Here is a 22,804-nt window from a genome sequence, read left to right on the forward strand (position 1 = left end):
CTCCTTCAACACTTCAATGTGTTATGAGCTCACTGGAGTCACATGAGTACATTGCCAGTAGATTTAGCCAACACACTGCCCTGGCTCTGGAATTGTTTTGTGCCTGACCTTCTCAGCAGTGTATGCAAGATTTACACTGGGGTCTTTGGGGTTATCAATTAACAACTGTATCAGTAAACTAAAGGGAATTCAGTTACACTGCATACAGTCCCTTTCCCTCGTTCAATTGTTGGTTGAGTGAAGTAAGATGAGTGGTTATTTAAGAAGAAAGCAGAAAGATAGCATTCAAAGTTAAAGAACTTGAATTAGAGGAAGCCAGTAAGAGGATCTGAAGAATCAGTCTGAATGAAAGCAATGGACAGAAGAGGTTGTATTTGTTTGTGTTTTTTGTTGTTTTTTTTTTTTTGTCTTGTTTCTTTGGTTTTTAAGCTGCACTTTTGGATAAATTTGTAAGTGAATGAAAGGAAAAAAAATACAGAAAAGCTAAAGTGTCTGGGATGCAAAAAGATGTCTAGTTTTATTAGTGGAAAAAAACCAAACAAACAGATATTAACTCAGATAAAAAGTGGTAAAACGTTGAGAAGGAGAGTGAGTGAGTAAATCATTGCCTTTTTGCTACAGTTAGCTATGCATTTTGCTACAGTATCAGGATATCTCAGTGTGTTAGGATCCAATAGGTTTATAAGATCAGTCCTATATTTAATTAACTGAACTTCTCAGAGTTCTTTTTTACTTTGATTTCTGTATTGCAGAACCAGACTCCCCACCCCAAAATGTCGAGTTAGTAAATGTGACTGCAACAGAGATAAACCTGAGATGGTTACCACCTGAACAACCCAATGGTCTCATAACTCACTATGAAGTTCTGTACAGTGATTCCAATGATTTATTTATTAAAAATGCCTCATCTACAAGTATATCACTTACTGAAATGAGGCCATATACTCTCTACAATATCACTGTAAGGGCATTCACCAGACTTGGCCATGGGAATCAGTCATCTTTCCCACTTCTGGTGAGAACTTCTGAAACTGGTGAGTATATGGCTTTTAAAAAAAATTTTGTACTTTTTTCAGTCAACAGCTTTATAGTGATGTTTGATACCCAAAATGTCTTCTGAGATGAGAAGAATGAAAATAAGGGAGGATCTGAAGGATGGAGCATTTTGAGTGAACTACAACCTGTTAATGGACTGATGTGTTCAAAGAGCTCTTGGGAGTTCTGTTACCATTCTGCCATGAACTTAGGCAGAGTTGTGGGCTTATTTCGCTGGGTCTCATGGTATTTATTCCACTTCTTGATGTTGCTTAAGCAGAAATGATTTACCCTACTGAATGCAGAGTTTTTTCAAATGTCCTTACATTGATAAGAATGTTTAGGGCATTCTAAAAATCTGTCCATGCCTTATGTGATCTTTGGAGCAAATTGTGTTGTCATTGTATGATGAGTTGCTGGAATCAGATATATTATTATATCAGACAAAATTTGGATAACAGAAAACACTTGTGTATTTCTGCGGGGGCAGAAATACACGTGTACACAAAAAACAATTGCCATGATACAGCAATTGCCAGCTGCTCCCTAATGGACAGAGATTCAAGACCCAACGGGGGTCCCTGGGCTTGCAGGGCAGGAGCTTTGCTAGCCAGGGCCTGTTCCACCAACCCTCAGTGCCGGGGGCAGCCAGGAGCAGCCGAGTCCAGGTTGCCAAATGAGTCCGTGGTGATGAGGCAGGTCTGAGGTCAAGTGAGGAAAGTGAGTCAGCGAGTCAGGGTCAGGATCAGTTTCAGTGACAGTAACTAAGTCAGACACAGCCCAGTGATAGCTGAGCAGGCCCTTGGTGGTGGGGCCAAGTGGAGGCCAGTCTGAGATGTCTGTCTGCAAGTTGGAGCTAGGTCAGTGGTGCTTCAGCAATGCAGCAGGAGCTGTAGCTCTACCAAGGACACAGCAAGAGAGCCCCAGTTGAAAGTACCTCCCAGAGGACAGTGGTCAGCCCTGTCTGTGGCCTCACTGCTGCATTGTCTGTGAGCGTGTCACCAGTGAGGAGGCAGCCCTCAGCTGCTCTATTGCTGAGCTGGCCCTGAGAGCCCCCACAGCCAAACCTCCAGGAGGTAAGTTGATCTCAGGGCCCTCACAACAATATGTTAGGGTCCCCCTTCCCCCCCCCCCCCCTTTTTTTTTTCCCTCCATGCAGGCATTTACACAGTTTGCATATTTCACCTTGGGAGAAGGAATACAAAGGCTATTCCTGATATGAAAAGTAAATTACGGCAGCACAACATGAAAAATCTTCTAATAATAGCTAGCTTAGAGGATTGCAGTGATAGTTATAGGATAGTAGAAGGAAAGTGTAGTGCCATGCTCTAGTAGCTTTTTTATCTGGTGTGTTAAGATGATTTTAATATTTTTTTTAAAGAATGACCTCTCCTTTGCCAGTGCAGTGCATGTCTGTCATATCTTTTTGATCTTCCAATTTAGCCTCCTGAAATTTATTTTGTACAACAAACAGACAACCCCACCCCCCAAAGCCTGCCCCCCCAAAAACAAACAAACAAACAAACAAAAAACACAGAAAACCATCACCAAGATAAAAGTCAAAATGTTTACAATGTGTTTCCTTGTAACCAGTTTAAGAAAACGTTTAAGAAATCAATGAAACTGGCTGTGATCTTTTACAAGTCTAAATTTCATCTTCTAGTTCCCGATTCTGCACCGGAAAGCATAACCTATAGGAACATCTCATCTGGGGAAATTGAATTATCATTTTTTCCACCATCCATTCCCAATGGAATCATACAGACGTACACAATCTATCTCAAGAGGACTGGTGGAACTGAGCAAAGAGTCATAAACACTACTCATCTGGTACTACGTATTACAGGCTAGTATATAATGATCTGGAACTTAAGGCAACTGTAACTTGTTCTGAGAAGGGTTCAACTGACTGACTGATGCATATCAATCAATTCCCTGGAAGGACAAAATCATTCTTGTCCTTACATAGCTATATGCTGCCTCTCCTGAGAGGCAGCCAGTTGTGTCCTGCGGTAATGTGGTGGAATGGTCTGTGCTTGATATAGAATCTAACATGCTTCTTATTGTGCTGTAGATGTTTAAAGAACTTCAGTAATATTTTTCATGTATCTATCATTGTAACAAAGTAAACACTGAAGTCACCTATGTATCTTTCTGATCTTTTTATTTATTCTGTCATTATAACTGCAGCATAATTCAGCAGCTAATACTGGCAGCTCAATACTTCAACTAGTATATCTTCGGAGTATCACTAAGCATAAACTTCAAAGCATTCCAGGAATATGAGATACAAAGTGGTCTAGAGGGCAAGATGTTTGAGGTGCGGCTGAAGTCCTTTTTTTTTTTTTTCAGTCTCTAAAGGCACCAATCAGAGTAAATGATGGGCCTGTTCAGCACTTCAGAACTTCTACTTGTGGAATAGGATCTCAATTTTTTTTTCCATTAAAAGAAAAAAACTTTCCCTACTGAATGGTTGATTTTCTGAATTGTTCTTCTTTATTTAGATTTAAAGAAATATACAGAATATACAATAGAAGTGTCTGCTAGTACCACGATGGGGGAGGGCCTTCATAGTGCACCTCTGCATATACTGACTGATGAGGATGGTAAGTCAGAACAGAAGTTGTGATGTGTCATTGCTTGTAGTCTTAACCTAATCTTATGCTTCATATCAGATATGCATAGGTTTTATACACATTTTTGCAATAACATCTCTATATCTATCTACACATTCAACGATACACATCTGTGTTTGCATCTTTGTGTATTTGTATAGATACCATTTAATCTGTTAACCAATACAATCTATGTGAATCATAGGATTGCTATGCATGGGCATTTGGTCTTAACATCTTCTGCATTTGAAGGATCTTAATTTACTATTATTATTTTAATCAAATACTAGAATTGAATATTGTGTTTTGTTCTGCTGTTTTGTGAGACCTGGAGAAAGGGAAAACCACTAAAAACAGCTTAAATGGTCCAGGGACATTTCTGGTTCTTTTACTTGGAGATTTTTGGGTTCTTCTAAACAGAGGCACACGCACACATAGATGCAAAATTATTAATATTACGAAAGTACTCAAAGTCAATCTTCAGTAGTACTAGACTTTGAAATTTAGCAGGGGAGCGTTCTACAGGCTCACAGTAGAACATAGTCATTGCATTCCCTGCTAATTTGTACAACGGGCCGCAAATCAGCAGAGGGACCTTAAAATGGTATTTGCACTTTCAGTAGCCAATGTAGTTGTATGAAGTTATCACTGATCTCCTCTGGTACTGGTACTGGCTAGGGACTCCTGAAAAAAATTCAAAGCAAAACCTCAATTAAGTGCTGTGACTTGCGTTTGGAGAAGCTCGTCTATCTCTCTCCATTGCTTAGGGAGGAAGTTTCTGAAAACCTAGATTAAAGCTGCATTGACAAAAACATCCCACAAGGCATTCTCAAATTAAGTCTCTCTCCATCTTTTAGGAAGCATTGGCTTGCTCAAGATCCAATTTTTCATGATAATAGATCTTTGCAAATCTCCAAGGTGTTGATGAGCTTAAGTTCATGCTGTCAGTAATAAACTTTTGTTCAATAGTAATGTTGTTGGAGCACAGTGGGAACAGATAATTTGGATAAAACCATCTTTTACATAGTGTATTTTCATTTAGAGCAATATTGATTCTATTCTTCAGCAAAAAAATATCCCCTGAATAAGAACTGTACAATGAACTAGGCATGCCAAGAAGATACAACATTCGGTGTTTCATAGATCTTCTATTATATAGTCAGTGAGGATAGTGTAACAAGAAAAACACTAAATACATCTGTCACCATTTTTTTGTTACTAAATGCAGATGCTTACTGAATTCAGTGAAGCTTTGTTCATGAAAAATATTTTTTTCTTGAATGTACAGAGTTGTAAAACCTTTATGCCAACTTTTAAGACAGCAATAGAAGGAACAACAACTGAGAAACAAAAATGTTTATAATACACCAAGTACTTTTTTCACAGGAACACAGTGTTCCAAGTTTCGGACCAAATGTTTCATAGATTTGCTAATAGCTATGCTCATATTCTCAATTTCCATGCATGACTACAACTATGACCAGAATTTTTAGTACATGATGCTATTTGGATTAATTTGAGAAAAACAGAAGTCATTCTAATAGTACCACATAGTGATACATATATCCATGAATCAAGAAGAAGGTTTGCTTCTCAATAACATGCTAATACAAAGCAATATCACTTATACAGACATAGGTATGTTTTACTTCAGTAATATTTATATGAACTTCAGAGTAATTCAATTAAAATGAATTCAAACATGGTGTAACACTTTCCCTTACTTATGATGTTTCCCTGCACAGTTGTAACATGGTGTCATGTAAAGTTCATCTTAACATGAATTTTAATGGTCTCAGTCAATGCCTATCTTTATAGTTGCCCTTGTGACATGCTAAGTGTATGAATGTGGTCCTTATTTGATGGAGTGAATAGGTTTTACTGCTGCCTAGTATCCCACATTTTTATCATCTCTCGGTGCCATGCTTGTGCATTTTTCCACATTTTGGTGCTTCATATAATTATTTCCAGCACCTCTTTTTCCTCAGGGGAACTATTTTGCTGTATTTTACACGTGTTCATACCTATAAAGCTCTTGTTTTTATTAGAAGAAAAAACATTACAGCAACATACTTGGACAGTAGGTGAATCACTGTGACCTACCCATTGCTCTGTTTTCTCATGAAGTACTTTTTCCATTGAATCACAGAAACAGATGTTCTAACACCACCATGCAAAATCTTCTTTTATCATCTGTCAGAAAAAGGAAAAGAAGCTGTGCTATAACATTAGTTGATGGATACTGTACCTGTGTAGCACAAAGTTCACTTTCCATCACAAATAATTAAAATCCTATTTAAGGATGCTGCATATCCCATCGATCTTAGCTGTTTAACAAGATGTTGTGTCCTGTTCTCTCATTTCATAGCTCCTAGTTCTCCTCCAGAATCCCTCTCAGTAAAACAGTTGTCGGGTGTCACTGTGAAGTTGTCATGGAAACCTCCACTGGAGCCAAATGGAATTATCCTCTATTACACAGTTTACGTCTGGTAAGATTTTCTGGAAATAGTTCTGAGGATAAATATTAATCTGTAACCTAGCAGGAATGTTAGGTTTTTCTTACACAATGTGTTGATTACATGTTTTTGGAGAATACATATTCATCCAGCACTTAGAATACTAGCCCTTTGTGTATACAAATTCAGATATAATGTGGTAACTGAAAACTGGGGTACTAAATATTTTGCAAGTGGTTTCAATGTGTTTTTTTATACATATTTTTTTTCTGAGGGTTTTATTTTTGTAAATTAATTCAAATTTTAATTAGAGTGTGGTGACTTTCATTCTATACTGATTGGGCCTATTTTAAGGCAGGGCACTGGCTAATCCTAAAATGTAAAGGAGATCCGAAATTGACATGAAATAGATTTCTTTTGTAGAAAGTGTGTAAAAGCAATTTGAGATCTCTACTAGCTACCATCCATATGGCATAAGAGCTCAAGAGTTGCAGTTTTAGTCTTTGTATGCGCTATTAGTTATGCCTGATGTTGTATTTTGTATATGTTTATAGCAAACAAGTATTTCTTTAATATATAATTTTCACTTACTATGTTGGTTTTTTCTTCTACCTGTCCTTTCTTCTTCCCTGCATTTGTTTCCTGTTCTTGCTCCTGCGATCTTTTTTTTAATCTTTCAAAAGGAGTATGGGCATTTTAAAACTTGCAGCTTCTGTCCTGTTCTCTGCACAATGTTGTTCAGTCTGGTGATGTGCCATTTCTTCATAGATCTATGTATAACTTCTTCTGCAATTGAAAAGATTTTGTTGTTGATCACTTTTAATAACTGTATTAATGCTGTACCATTTTATTGCCAATATAAAAGCCCGGTAAGCAAATGCTAAAGAATTCCACCTTATGAAATGTGAACCAGGTGTGCAAATTCAGTCTTTATAAACGCTATATTATTGAGCTTACATTTATTATTGTAATATGACTTCACGGTTTTGGAGTAAGATTTGTCCTCAGTTCCTCAGTAGAAATTATAATTTCCAGTTAAGTTTGTGATCAAATGAACAGGTGTGTGCTCTTCTTTCCAGAAGAGTTTAATTTAGCTTGTCTTGTTACTTCTGCTTTGTTGACAAGGTCTGGTAGTCTTTAATGACAAAGAACAATAAATTTGATACTGTCTTCTATTTAGGAAGGAGTTGATTCATGATATAGATTACTGTTTTGGAGGACTTGAGGTTATAGAAATTTTCATCCTTATATCGCCTAAAAGCTTATTGCTTTTGTTATGACAAGTGAGTTAGTAAGAATTAGTTTTTAAAAACTGTTAATTGAACCATCTTTCTAAATATTTGAATTAAGCAACCACATAACTTTTTGCAGTAACCCTTGTCCTTTTTCAGTCCATATTCTCCTTGCTGTGTCTTATCTGTCCTTACTGTGCCATATCTAAAATTAGACAGGCATTAGGTATCATCCTGAGACAAGGACATTGGAGGAAAACTCCCTTTGCCTTCCAAGGGGTCACAGCTTCACTCTTTTTTTTTTTTTAATTTATGTATTTAACAGAATTGGCTATATAATTTCATCCAGTGTGTTGCAGGGTGATATATGACAAGGCAAACTGCCATGCCATAGCTTCTGCTTTTGGAGGGGCATTCTCTCTGTTACTGGGGAGATTGTTATTCCCAGAGCTTCTTGATAAAGCAGAAAGAAGAAAGCTAATGCAGGTGTTAAATAATTGTTCATTCTCTTAAATATATTGTGGCAATTACAGAAAATTTGGTAAGATTTCTGTAATGATTTGGGAACAAGAATCCACAACTAGAATGTAAAGAGTAACGTTCTCTTTGATATTGTCCTTCATGAATTTGTCACAGGACACGGTGATTTTGGGTACTAGAAAGTAGCAAAGGAACGTTCTGGGTACCTTGAGTCTATAAACTCCTGCTTGCGAGTCAGCAGTTCCATAGTACTAAGGCATATTAACAAAACTGCTCAACTTGCCAACAGCTATTGACTTTTTGCTGTACTTGTACAGCAACCCATACCACTGTTCTTTTAAAGAAAATATTTCAGGCTCAAAAATTGGCATTATCCCATTGAATTTTTTTTTCTGAGATAATTACTGGCTAGATCTACTTAGAGGTGCAATCTTTTAATGAAACTATAGTGCCTGTCTTTGTCTAGTACACAATTTCTTAGGACCTCCTTTGTCTGGGTTTTTGAAAAATCTCATTTAAAACTTAATATTATTGTTCCTCATTAAAATTCCTCAGGTTAGCGTATTCTGCTAGACCTCTTTCTCATTGTCTGTGAAGACTGAATTCACCTTGATCATTATATTCTTATTATTTTGATTGCAGTCTCAGTTGTTTTCTAAACAGAAAATCAACTTTTCCTGAAAAACTCCAAACTCTAGTTCTTCTTTGTAACAATCTCCTAATTGTGGAGATGTTCTTTGGCAAAAAAGACATTATGAGAATGCAATTGCTCAGCGTGGAAGTGTTTGCAGCAGTAAGCTGTACGTTTTCTTCTTAAATTATAACCAGCTACATTTTTCTGTACTAAGAATATATTGGGCAAAGATCCAAGAAAATACGTCTTTTCTTTGTATAGAATTTATTAATTGTGACAGCAGCCTTTTGTTTTTCTTTATACAGTACTCAAAATATCAGAACTTTGAGAAAAATGTAATGTCAGTGACAGACTGTTTCCCTGAGAAGGATCAGCCTTCATTGTTTTGTTTTGTTTTGTTTTTTTTAATTGTAAAATTATCATCCCTCTATGAAATCTCATTAGAAGCACAGAGTATCCATTCATACAGAATTCTTTGCAGAATGGAACGTTAGCCAGCTTTTTTCTTTTTTTTTTTTTTTTCCCGTAAAATAATAAATTAATTTCTTGAGGAATAACAGACTTTTAAAATTCAAGTTAGTTATTTCTGTATCTTACTTTACTTTCTTATAATCATCTCATACCTATGCTAATACCAGCATTTTATTAATGTTACATCTTATAGTCATTCTAGGTTGGTTTTTGCCTGACTAGAGTTCCATTCTGATCCCTTGCTACATTCCACCAGAATTAACTCAGCACCAGCTAATTCCTGCTCCATATCATCTTCTATTATTCCATTTATAACTTCAGCCTTCTGACCAATTTCACAGAGTCACAGTAGGGCATGCTCCCTGCTATAATCTTTTTATATTTCGCTATTCCCGTCCAGGGAGACAGTTTAGTTATGCCCTTCTGTGTCCTTCCCAAGGGTACCATATAACCATTTGATAGCAGTTACAAGATGGACCTACTCCTCCTCAATATTCAATATAATAATCTCCTTTGCTGATGTAATTTACATACGTTTCTGTTGGTGGTTTTTTGTTGTTTTTTTTTAATACATAAATAAATAAAGAGCCCTATTGTGATGCAAAAGTACAAAAGTGAGCTTTTCAATATATGAGATGGAACTTACCAGGGCCTTCTTTAAAGCCTAAAATATTTGTATTTACCACAATATAGCATTTTTTCAATTTAATATCATATTCCAGAGTTGTATGCATAGAGAAATGGCATGCATATATAATTAATAAAATATTTTTCTTTAGGAATAAAATATCAAAAAGGAGTGTTAATGTAACAGAAACATCACTGCAGTTCACAGATCTGGAAAATAACTCTGAGTATAGTGCATATGTTACAGCAAGTACAAGATTTGGAGATGGCAACATAAAAAGTGATACTATAATATTCAGAACTTCTGAAGGAGGTAAGCTTATATATAGTAGGAATCTTTGATTTCATGCAGCCTTGAATTTCTGTTATGCTCATATAAGTTAATACTGCTACTGAAGGAAAACAGCATTTGACTGGTGAAGAAGAGACATTCTACTTGTATGTGTGTGTGTGGATTTGTGTCTCTGTGTGTACACTGTATCTATGGTTCTATAAAATTATGATTGGAATTTCTGTTGTTCTACTGAGCAGAATGTTGTGTTTCCCTTCAAGACAGGTAAAACTAAAATAATTTAGTTTTTAATTTTGAAATAAACCTAATTAATATTATAATATACGTAATAGCTCTTTGCTCTATCTTGCTCTGTCATAATTTCTGAGAGGGAAAATACTCTTTAGAGTCTCTCTCACAATCCTGAAATGGATTTAATTTGAAAGTTAAATCTGTAAGTGTGCAATGATTTAATTGTTTGTTCTCTTTTAATGATTTTCAAAGTTCTAGTTAGCATCTATAAATGATCATACTGCATACTGTGCTTTGAAAGGTTTTCAGTTTCATTAATATTTCTGGTTTTCCCACTAATTATATTGCTGCAATATGTTCCAAAATGGATTGTATGCAGACATATTTCAGAATCATCATGCGCAGATAAACTCAACAATCAGTAGCAGGATTAGTGTCTATCCAAACCATCTCTCAAAAGACTGAAACACCAAATTGTAGGTATTCCCAATCTTTGCTACTAAAGCTGTTATGAAAGCATGAACTGACTTTTTAAGGCAGGATTTTTAGGCATTGATCTTAGAGTTCTCCCTCCAATATTTTAGTATATTATACAAACTAGAACAACACTAAACAAGAGCCTTAATATCACCTACAGTGTTCAGTACTCTACTGCACTTGTATAGAGCACTTTCTTGAATGGCCAGAATGTAGACTTAAGTTCTCTTGAACTGACATAAGGAAATTAAGGAGTTTGAGTTTCCTGCATCCCTGTGCTACTGAGAAGGACCATATGCTTTACAGGATAGGAGGACAGATTAATTGAAGAATACTTACACAGTCCTTCCTGTATATTCAGTAGGCTGGGGAAAGAGATTAAAAAGCAGAGAAAATCATACTGTCCAAGCTTAAGTATCTGGTTAACATATAAGAGTTGGAAGCCTGAACTCTGTTTATAAGCATCAAAGACAGAAACAGGCTTTTGATTTACGTTTTCTGAAGTAAGTGCTTTTTTTTTTTTAATATATAAACTATATTTGGACCATTTGGAGTATAGTCAAATTCCATGTTTGCAAATTGTGAAAATTCTGTCACCTATTTGTGTACATACACAAGGTAGACTATGTACGCAAAACAGTAAGTAAAGGACAAATTGTATAAGAAAATAGTTCTTGTGTGGCAAAATAAAAATGTGTCTGGAAAAAAAAAAAAAGATTTAAAACATTTGTTTACAGTTACTGTTTTATCATTTTCGGAAGCAATTTTTATACCACATTCAGAATGCATTTAATTTGACATAGGCTGTTGTGAAATCAATAGTGGCTATTTCTTGGGCACAATAATGTACAAAGCCTTCTGTGAGGCATGCTAAAACTTAACATTTTTCCAGCACCAGGTGATCCTCCGAAAAATGTTGTATACAGAAACCTTACTTCTACATCAGTAATGCTGTTCTGGTCTCCTCCTCAAAAGCCTAATGGAAATATACTGTACTACTCAGTTTATTTCAAAAATAATTCAGGGATATTCATACAGGTAAGTTTCTTTTCATATTCTTCATTTGTATGATTCAATAAGGTGTTCTAATAGTTAATTCATTAAAGATTCATTGCACATCCTTGAGACTGTTATTCTAATCTATCAAGTTGAATTAATTTCTGCAACAGCTCTGTTTGAACATTTTAATGCATGCTTGTATAGTACTGAAAATAAGGTAATACAGTCAAATTAAAGAATAGATTCTCTCATAGTTTTGTTACTCTCAAAAGGACATATGTTTAGCATCTTGAAACAAAACTATTGAGAATCCTAAGTTAAAGCATAAAAGACAAATAATATGTTATTATTTTTTGGTGATCTGGACATTTCCATTTTTTTTTTTTGATACTTTCATCCTTAATTATGGATCACATGTATTAATTTACGTATAGTTTTTCTGCTCTCCTTTCTAAGAATGTATTTTGATACAGAAGTGTAATAAGTAAGCTTCTTTTACAGGTTTTGTTTACAAGCTTTACACATGGGAAAGAAAAGCAAGAATTTTAATGTAATGAAGAAACTAATGCATGAAAAATTACTTGTACTGTATAGATAAGATAATAAGATAATTATAGATAAGTCTAGTGTAAGGTGTGAAGACGTTTGAGTATAACTAGAAGAAATACTCACAGATTTTACAAATACCTGTGGTTGAATCATTGCTGACATGGTTCTGTGTATACATATCTGTGACTTCTCTGAAGCTGTGTGGTTGCTAGGCTCTGTATGCATATTTTGGGATGAAAGCAGGACCATGCTATGTATTCACATGCTGATGAGATTAAAATTAGGGCTGCTTTTCAGAGTGTTAGCCTCTGCTTGCACATAGTACTGTACCAACAGCATTTTTCTTAGCCTAACAAATTCCTGGAGAAACCTTTACACCAGTGCATTGCCTGAAAAAGCACATCCTATGAAAAGTGACTACATTTGTCTAATACTTGGACAACTAAAGGGATATTAGAGGAGGACTACATACTTGGCCTAATTCCTGCCTTTGGGAAGGTGGAACTCTGAGGTGAAAGAGTAAGGTGAAACTAATACAACGAGAGCTATAATCCCTCTGGACTTGCCCAGGACTCTGGAAATGAAGGCTCAAGATAGGGAAGATGGAACACAGTAGCATTGGCCCAACAAGGTGAGGGTCCAGTTTCATTGTCACATAATGTAGTTGTGCAAGTGAAGGATGGTGGCATGGGTAGTAGTTACTGCTGCTTTGCCATATAATGTGGTTGACAGCAGAAGAACACTGATAGTAGCTCCACTTACAGATGTGGAACCCATCATCTTCACCCATTCAGATTTGATTTTTAACTCATCCCACTGTAGAAAGCTACCAGAAGATAAATTTCACCTGCTATTGCATCTGTCTCTTACTGGCCTTGGGAGAACACCATTAATCTCTCAAATCATGATCCACTCCTAATCTGTCTGCTCCCCTTAACTCTCTCTACCCTTCACATACATCTGTGTTCACTGTTTGGCATGGCAACCACCAAACCTACAGTATGCTCCTATCCTGTTCCTTGTCATTCCTGTGTATGCAAGACATTTCAAACAGGAGTTAAAAAACAACTCTCCCCAACTTCTTTCTGACAGATATTTTATATTTACACATTTTACAACAGAGAAATGCCTGTGTGAAAGCCAGCCTGATTTTTGTATATAAACATCTGTAATATGTACATACAGGTGTATATATATGCGCATACGCACACAGGGCTTAGAACTGTCTGTAACTTAGAAGCATATTTATATAATTTCAGGGTGTGTTGGTAAGTTTTGTATTGCACACATCTGAAAAGGCATAATACTTGTTTGGATACTCCTGCATCTAGGTCACCATTACTCATATATATCCAAACTGTATTTTCAGTTTTAGGAATGATAATAGAGGAATAGAAAACATAGACGATCTTTTCACACTTCTATGAACCCTCCATTCTCAGACACTTTGCTGTAGGCAGCCATTCCCTGCTAGTTTCTCATCTACTTCTTTGTCAGGACATAATAGCAGAGGTCCAAGCCTTAAAGTCTTATCTTACAGATGCCTGAAAAACTGTCCCAGCTGGAGAACCTCAAGCAAATTAACATATTTTAATGTTTTCATAATCTGAAATAGATATAAACATCATACTAAAACTATTACTATTCTGTTGTCTCAGGTTCTCATGTCTCCACACATTCTCAGACTTATCAGATATATTAATGAACAGAAAGCTGTTATTATAAACAACATTGTTAAGATCAGGGAATTGGTAGCTGCAGAGTAAAGTACTTTGTTCGGGGAAAAAAAATAAAAGGCATGAGATAAAGGGTGCAGTTTACTCCTTGACATGATGCAGAAACTTAGAGGAAAAAGAGTTGCCTTTTTTTTTTTCTTCTTCGTAGAGCAGAAAAATAATGTATAGTTTCTTTGCTTTACAGGTCTGCATGAAAAATCACACTGTGACTGTCCATTCAGAAGGCCTGCGATGCTCAGACCTGGGATTCAGAACAGAACAGCAGAAGGAAAAATTTAGTGATGGAGATTAGATTTGAGGATTTTGATAGATGAGTGGGCTGTTTCTGTGGGATGCTGACAGGCTGTAAAAGAAGAAAGTGTCAGAGAGGGATGACTGGTAGCCAAATACATTGTTCGTTATCAAATAAAGACAAAGATTCCCAGAAATACAGTGAGACAAAATGGTAGTCTGCAGTGATAACTTGAATGCCTTCCAGGCAGAGCTGCTAGCAGGTAGCAGAACAAACCAATGCTTGCACTAGTTTCAAGTTCAGCTGTATTTTTCAGATTCTGTCATAGATCTAGGGAAAATACTACTTTTCGGTTTATGGTCATGACTCTGCACCAGTGCAGTAAAGAGATGATGCACATTCTGACCAAGAGCACTTCCTACACAGACTATATGGCACTATAGCTCTTGTTCTTGTCACTTCTATGTCATGCTGCTGGATTCATGCAGTTCAAGCTTTTCCTATTTGCAGTAGCAGCTTTGCAAGTTTTGCTTAGTGGTTCCTTGCATGATACTTGAAGCAGATACTACCCTTATTCTAAATCTTACCATGGAAAAAAAAGTCAAAGAATTTATGGAAATAATTGCCTTATTGCTAAATATTGATCTATAAACAATGTTAATGACTTGAATAAACTCTTTTATTCGATCTCTCTATATCTGTGTTTTGATTAGAAAGAAAGTGGGAAAGGTGCTAATTACTAATATAAATTTATGCTTGGAGAAACCTCTCCAGCATAGGAGTTTCAGAACAGATTAAAACTGTCCTGCTCTGCCAAAATAGGCAGGGAAACCAGGAACTTAAGAAGAGAAAGAAAGCCTGCTGCTCTTCTAGAGACTGAGTATTAGACCCCAAATCATCCAGCCCCCATACCACCACGTTTTTGTTGAAGCCAAGCTAAGCGAACGTGACTGGACACAGTTCAGAGTGAAATTTGGCTTGGTCTACCTTGGAATGAAGACAAGGGTTGCAAGGAATGCAGTGTATTAACTTAACAAGCAAAAATTTTATCTCACCAATATGATCAATATAAGAGAAAAAGTGAGACTCCCTAAAGTACACTGGAGATTTTTGAAAAGATGGCCTTAGAACAGTATAGACTACAAAAAGCAAGTATCTTCACTTAGATCAGTACTGGAACAGTGTACATTACATTGACGGATGGCTTGGATTAGCCCTCATGGTGTCAGTGCTCTCCTAATTACCAGAGTCAAGTATGTGATATTCTTACTCAAAATAGCACTAAAGTACAGTGAACTTAAAGAAAGAAGCAATGGAGGAAAATGGTTAACAGTGAAGAAGAGCAACACTATATTTATTGTCTGTATACAACTAATTATGGCTTTGTGCCACTGGAAATTTCTGCTGATTCCTAGAGTGAAGAAGATACTACTTTCTTCTGACACTTTCATGGCCTGTATTGCTTACACTTAGCTGCTTTTAATAATCTGATACTTTGCTATGTCAAAACTTCTTTCATGTATGGATGAAGAAAGGGATAGAAGGAAGAATTTCTTCAGCTGTAGCCAAAGATCCTAAGCTGTTTGCTTTCATCTGCAGCCACAGTTAATTCTAAAACTTCCTATAGTGTTCTGTCCCCAGGGTACAATTAGTACAAGTTTCATCTTTTCTCAGTTTGTACCCACACAGCTCTTCCTGTTCACCCTTACTCTTCATTATGTGTTCATTCTTTGCTAATATTTTGTCATATCGGAAGTTTGAGGTAGTCCTCTGTTATCAGTCCTTGGGCTCCTCATTGTAAGGAGACTTTCTCTTAAAAAAGTTTTTGTTGAACCACCAAAACTTCTGTTGTTACAGCCTTCACGTTGGTTCACTGAGTGTGTAACTGTCAAGCAGCTGACTAAATTGTAAAGGTATGCCTTTTAAACTAAGGCTTGGGTTTTCAGCTGTTCATACCAGTAAACTCTCTATAAATCTAGACTCAAAACTTTGTCTTGTATCTTTGACATTTTTACCTTGAAAACACAGGGAAATACTTTAAGTCCTTGTTAGATCTTAGTAGATGCTATTACTGTTAATCAGTAATTATTACTCATAATATATAGTAATAATAACAGGAGAGTAGTAGAATGATGCATTTGGTTCAGAAGTCATTTTATGTTACGTGTTTGAGCATCAGATGATTTAATTAAATTCCTCAGAATTCAATCCTTGATTTCCAGTATCTTTCCCTACCAAGTGTAAAGCAAAGCTTTTCCCAATATTTTTCAGTTAGTTACATGAAGATAGTGTCAACGTCCATCTATATTTAGACAAAAGTCTAAGTTAAGGTGGAATTTCTTTATATTTTGTCTGATGTTGACCTAACCAGATCTTTCAGACAAGCCTGTGAGTGTGTTTTAAGTCTGTGGTTCTGGGATTCTGTTTCTGTGCTCTGTTAGTAGGAGTGGATATGGAAATGTATACCATCAATTTGAGCAGCTTCTGTTCTGCATTCAAAAAACAACAACAACAACAAAAACTAAAAACAAAGGGCTTATTTACTTATTTAATTTATTATTTAATTTATTTACTTACTTATTTTATGTGAGCACTAGTAGCCATAGCCAAAAATAGGTCTGCAGATATAGGTGTGAAAATCTCGTGGAAATCAATGAGTGTTGCCTTTTTTTTTTTTTTCCTGCAGAAATAATTTTGCCTGTATGAAAAACCAAAGAAATTGGTCATGCCATGTTACATATAGAAATCAGTACATTTCGGTGACAGACATGAAGATTATATACCAAACTATCAATTTTCAAGATGTTGACTCAACTGTTTAGTAGAGTGTATCACACTGATTTCTTCAGTAGGAAATTTCCTCAAGAGATATAACAACCTATTTTTTAGTATATGGGTTTAATATGCCTGTGTTTATATACAGTATTTCTCAATTTAAATATGCAAACATTACAGTCATCTTGGCTGCCGATGCCACGTGCTCAATGGAGCAATGTGGCTGCTGGAGAGGAATGATGCTGATAATTCAAAGCCGGAGCAAAAGTTTGACTTCCATACAGGTGCTGAGTTTCCTTATGGGGCCTGTGACCTCTCAATAGTTTTCAAATCATGAACCAAACTGCTGTGGGCCTTCTAAGTCACGTTCCTTTAAAACAGTGAGATTATACAGATTTGGTTATGTGGTATAGCTTTGGTATAATCTGAGTTAATTTTTTTCTTTTCAGTTTCCCAAATTGTTCATTCCAAACAAGAACAGGCTCCTCATCAGGTCTGACCTGAAGCAGTAAACTATTGCAGCAGTCACAGTTCTAGTGAAAATTTTTATATAGTTTGGAAGAAAGTAGGATGTGGTCCTCATGTGGTTGTCTTTTGTTAGCAAGTAACTGCACAAGGAAAAAAATTCCATTGGTCCCTTCAGTTCAACACAACCCACTGGCGATATTTGTTTGTATTAGAATCGATGACGTGTTTTTAATGAAAACCAGAGGAATGGTTTATCAAGTGTTGCAGTGAGATCTCTGGCTCTGGAAACTTTTAATTCAAAGTTAGACAATTAGACAATTATAAGATCTACTCTCCTAAAAAAAGGAGCAAAGTGAGAGAAGTGCTTTGATTCGCTTTATGCAGATCAAACAAGACAATCAAGTGTGCTCATTAGCAGATTTTTTGTTGTTTTCCTGTTGCTATATGGATAAACCCATTGCAATATTACATATTTAATGTGATTTAAAAAGAGGTCGATTGTCATTCAACAGCTACAAATGACAGGATGAGCCAATTAGGTAGTGTGTACAAGGAGTAATAGCATACAATAAATAACTTGATTATTTCAGAAAAATCAGGACCTATTAGTAGTCAAAGTATATATTTATGTCTCTTGAGTGATCTGGTGAATCATCTGTCTTGGTGGTGGTGATAGCTGAATGAGAAGTCAATGAATAAGTAATATTTATGTTCAATGACAATATATTTATTTATTTATTTATTTATTTTTTCCTTCAGAATTTCACAAGTTCTGGTAACTACAGCGATGTCAATATGTCCCATTCTGCAGTTCTGCATGACTTGGCCAAATACAGCCATTATACTCTCTGGGTAACTGCAAGCACAGCTTTTGGGGATGGAAACAAAACCAGTGAAATAATAGATGTGTATACAGATCAGGATAGTAAGTGAATAACTTTTTTAAATGTTACAATGTATATCAATGTTTCTATTTATTAAATATTCTCTAATTTTAAAATGATTTTACTGTTAAGATGGCAAAGCTAAAAAAAAAAATCCAGTAAATGTTGTTTTTCATTTTCCTTTGCATGAAAGACATTTTGATTTGACTCTGCTTTGTAATACAGAGAATATAGTTCTCAAGCTTCTACTTTGGATGCAAGCAATAAGAATATTGTATTAAACCATCATTAAGGCTCTTTCAAAAGTCAAATGTAATGTAGATGGTTATTCATATATACTATCAAAATATTTTGGTTTTGGTATTAAAAAAAATCATTTAAAAAAAATTGTACAAAATATTTAGTTTTACAGATAAGATTTATAAAACAATCATACTTCGGGCATGCATATCTGTTTTGGTTTTGGATTCTTTAGTATTGTAATCCATGCATTTGTTTTGTTTATCTCTCATAGTCCCAGATGGTTCTGTTGAAAAGCTGGTCTATCAAAATATTTCCTCATCTTCTGTAAATGTAAGCTGGCTTCCACCATCCCAGCCAAATGGTTTAGTCTTCTTTCATGTTTCTCTAAGTTTATTGCAACTGGGAACCAATAAGATATTGTCTTTCCTTACTTACAACACAAGCATCATTTTTGACAATCTGGAGAAATACACTGATTACATTCTGAAAATCACACCAGCCACTGATAAAGGATCTTCTGAACTGCATGCTCTAAGTCTGCATATAAGAACTGATGAAGATGGTAAGTTTAAGAATAGTTTTTATTCATTCATAAGGAAATGTAGAAAAAGCAAAATGTTTCTCTTTTAGAAAGAAAAAAAATAGTTTATCTTTCTCATTTTACTTAAAACTTTGTGTGTGTGAGAGTGTGTGTGTGTGAGAGATACAATAACACAAACAACTGCTACACATTTCTGTGTTGAGACCGTGAAATAGAATTTTCTGCTCAGAGCACAATTTCAACTAAGACTAAACTAGCTAATATAAGTAAAACACATTTTTCATTATAACTCATATTTTTCTGAGGTTATCCTTGTTTTTCTCTTTCTTATTTATTTGTGTAGTCCCAGAATCAGCACCTATAATCAAAAAATTTTCAAATCTCTCAACTACCTCAGTTATGCTTTCATGGGACCCTCCTGTTAAGCCAAGTGGTGTTATAATAAGTTATGATTTAAATTTGTTTGGGCCAGAAAGGAATATCTCATTCTCTACCACCAATAATTTCATCATTTTGGAAGACCTTGTACCATTCACATTATACAGTATTTACACAGCTGCAAGAACTATAAAAGGATCCGGTCCATCTTCCATGCTTCTGTTCTACACAGATGAGTCAGGTGAGCAAACGCAATTGTAACCAACTTTGAAATTTTGTCCCTATGATATGGCATCTGATTTAAATCTGAACATCACACATTGAAAGAGTCAAGGTTAAAGATTCATTTTCTATTGGTCTTGTGTGAAGAGCTCTCAGAAGAAAGAAACACTAGAAGAGAAGTCTTTTCTGAGTTATCCTCCTCCAATCACAGTGTGCCAGAGGTGGTCATGTTCTGCAAAGGATTACAAAGCTCCAAGAAAGAATGTTTTTTCCTTTGGAATTCATCAGTTGGCGAAGTGTCAGGGATTTTGAAGCAAACAACAATACCTTCCTCTTCTTCTCTCCTATGTACATAATTAAAAAAATACAAAACATGAAAACATTTCCGACATTCTTTCAGGTCACCCTTACATGGACCTCCTCCCACCTGTGTGGTAAATGATGTTCTCTTGTAGATATATATTGAGTTGTGCTCACTATAAGCTTTAGGAAGTGAAATATATTTAATTCCAAGATATGTGTACTATGACTTTTTAAGTGTCTTAGCTCTGACAATGGGCCTGTTTAAGTGACAAATAGCTTTCGTAGGTATCTGAGAAGATCCCTTGCTGACTAAACATATTCCTGGTTAATGGAATTTGTTTCTTTTCAAAAAGAAAGAAACAAACAAAAAGATAGAAATGAAGTGCTGTTTTGTTGAGTTCAGATTGAAATAGTAACAAATGTTCATATGTTCTGCTGCTATGTTTGGTTTTGCCTGGTTTATTTGTAATTTGTAAGTCAAGAGCATTTCTTTTTTGCAGTGCCATTAGCTCCACCCCAGAATTTGACCATTACCAATTACACTTCAGATTCTGTGTGGCTAAAATGGGATCCAAGTCCTCAGCCAAATGGTGTTATTATGAGATATAATTTTAAGATTTATCAAAACAACACTGAAAAAATATTTTATCAGGTATGTTTGTAATATTTGTGTTTAATTTCTTTGGCAGATAAATGCTTTTTTAATGTTTTACAAACAACATTTATGACAAATGCTTTAAATGTCTCTTATGCTCCTAGAATTATGGAGCTCCTATAAATTCTTTTTTAAGACAGCTTACTTACCATCCCACAATGTCTATAACTCAATTTTTAAAATTAGATAGAAAAATGTCTACATCTTAATTTGTTTTCAGCTTCTAATATTCCATTAATGATGAGCTTTATTAATCTTTAGTTCATATTTCATTGTAAGTTTGTTGTTAGAAAATGACAGAAGTGACTTGTATCTGCCTATGTGTAGCCATCTAGTATCTGTGGGCTTCCAAGATTAAAAAGGAAGGAAAGAAATTTCTTGTCATCTTGAAAAATAGTTTTAAAATGTTTAGAGGTTTGCATTTTTTGTTTGTTTGTTTGTTTGTTTTACAGAGTAACAGAATAAATTTTAACTGAAATAGAAGCTATAAAATTAGATGTAGAAATTGGTCAAGGCATTTATGTCTGGTTGCTGGCATGGCATCAAATATGTGCCATGAACTGTAAGGGCAGCAAGTGAGACCAGGATTGCATCTCAGGTTTAGAAACTAAATAGTGAGTTCTGTTCACCTGAGACATGGCTAAAAGTTACAGTGAAAAGGCATTGCTGCAGTCAGCTATGAGCTTAAGACATACAGTGTGAGGTACACTGTGATACTGTGTTGACAAACTCCCTCACCAGTTCCAGAGACTTAGCATGCAAGGGAAGTGCTTGTGCTGTTGTTAAGCTTATCCATTGCAGTAGTCATTCCCCATGAGGTGGCCTGCTGTGCAGTCTTTGCAGTCTGTTCCCCATGGTGAATGAAGGGCTGTCATGATCCAGATTCTTCCACGGTCTTTGGAGGAGGGGGGACAGAATGCAGATATGGAAGAGGAAGAGAGCTCTTTATAGAGAGCTGCCTTTGGAATCATGTTCTTTGAGAGCTCATGAAGGCCACCAAAGAAGGCCATGGTCTATCTGTGGCAGACTTAAACCAAATCAGATTACAGAAACTGGCAGCAGTATTTGAATACATCTGCTGAGCTCCAAGTTTCTTCCTGTTATATAAAGTAATGTTTCTTCATGTTATGTAATGTAGTGGCCAAGAAACTGGATTTAGATTGTGGCAGTGAGAGAGGCAGAGCAATTTATTTAGAAATATTGAAGTTAGTCACCATAATTCCCTGATGATGTGAATCCCACAAAATGCTCGCCAGGTTTTCTTGCTGAAGTTTAGCTCTCTCCCTGCTGCTATTAGAGTCCTTTCAAAACATGCACAAAATATTACTTGAATGCTCTGTGTCCCCCATAAGACCCTGTTAGAGAAGCCATTGAAGTAAGGGCTGGATAAGCAGACAGTGAAGGGGACTGAAAACTGACTGAACTGCTGGACCAGGAGGATAGGGTTCAGTGGTGCAAAGTCTAGTTGGAGGCCAGTAAGCAGAGTGCCCTAAGGGTCAGTACTGGGTTCAGTCCTGCTTATCTTCATTAATGATCTGGACGATGGGATACCCTCAGTAAATTTGTGGATGGCATGAAAGTGGATGGAATGGCTGACTCACGAGAGGGCTGTGCTGCCATCCAGAGAGACTTTGACAGGGTGGAGAGGTGGCCTGACAAGGGTCTCATGAAGTTCAACATGGAGAAATGCAGAGTCCTGCACCTGGAGAGGAACAACTCTAGGCACCAGGACATTCTGGGGACCACCCACTTGCAAAGGAGCTTTACAGGAAAGGACGTAGGAGTCCTGGCAGACACCAAGTTTTACATGAGCCAGCAGTGTGCCCTTGCTGCAAAATAATCTAATGGTGGCCAAAAGTATTGCCAGCAGGTTGAGGGAGGTGATCCTTCTTGTCTGTTTGGCACTGGTGAGGCCATACCTGGAGCGTTGTGTCCAGCTCTGGGTCCCCCAGTACAAGGGAGACTTGGACTTACTGGAAAGAGTCCAGCAGAGGGCCACTAAGATGACAAAGGGACTGCAGCATTTCTCCTATGAGGAGAGGATGAGAGAGCTGGGACTCCTCAGCCTGGAGGAGTCTCACAGGGGATCTTGTCAATGTGTATAAATACCTGAGGGGAGGGTGCAAAAAGGACAGAACCAGGCTCTTATCAGTGGTGCCCAGTGCAAGGACAAGCGGCAATGGGCACAAACTGGAACACAGGAGGTTCCGTCTAAACATTAGGAAGCATGTCTTCACTGTGCAGGTGATGGAGCACTGGCACAGGCTGC

The 22,804-nt window shown here is 36.3% G+C and overlaps 1 protein-coding gene across 7 annotated transcripts in view; it reads left to right on the top strand.

The window, feature by feature from the left end:
• PTPRQ (protein tyrosine phosphatase receptor type Q) overlaps window positions 1-22,804 on the top strand; it is a 138,406-nt gene that overhangs the window by 51,973 nt on the left and 63,629 nt on the right. For all 7 annotated transcript variants that reach the window (XM_083819710.1, XM_083819707.1, XM_083819711.1 and 4 more), the window contains 10 exons: window positions 753-1,034; window positions 2,699-2,881; window positions 3,540-3,641; window positions 6,019-6,139; window positions 9,703-9,863; window positions 11,443-11,588; window positions 18,069-18,234; window positions 18,708-18,998; window positions 19,321-19,596; window positions 20,381-20,532. In XM_083819710.1, coding sequence (XP_083675836.1) covers window positions 753-1,034; window positions 2,699-2,881; window positions 3,540-3,641; window positions 6,019-6,139; window positions 9,703-9,863; window positions 11,443-11,588; window positions 18,069-18,234; window positions 18,708-18,998; window positions 19,321-19,596; window positions 20,381-20,532 — 1,880 coding nt within the window. The remainder of the gene's footprint in view (window positions 1-752; window positions 1,035-2,698; window positions 2,882-3,539; window positions 3,642-6,018; window positions 6,140-9,702; window positions 9,864-11,442; window positions 11,589-18,068; window positions 18,235-18,707; window positions 18,999-19,320; window positions 19,597-20,380; window positions 20,533-22,804) is intronic.

Source organism: Anser anser, assembly GCF_964211835.1.
Source record: "Anser anser genome assembly, chromosome: 1".
NCBI lineage: Eukaryota > Metazoa > Chordata > Aves > Anseriformes > Anatidae > Anser > Anser anser.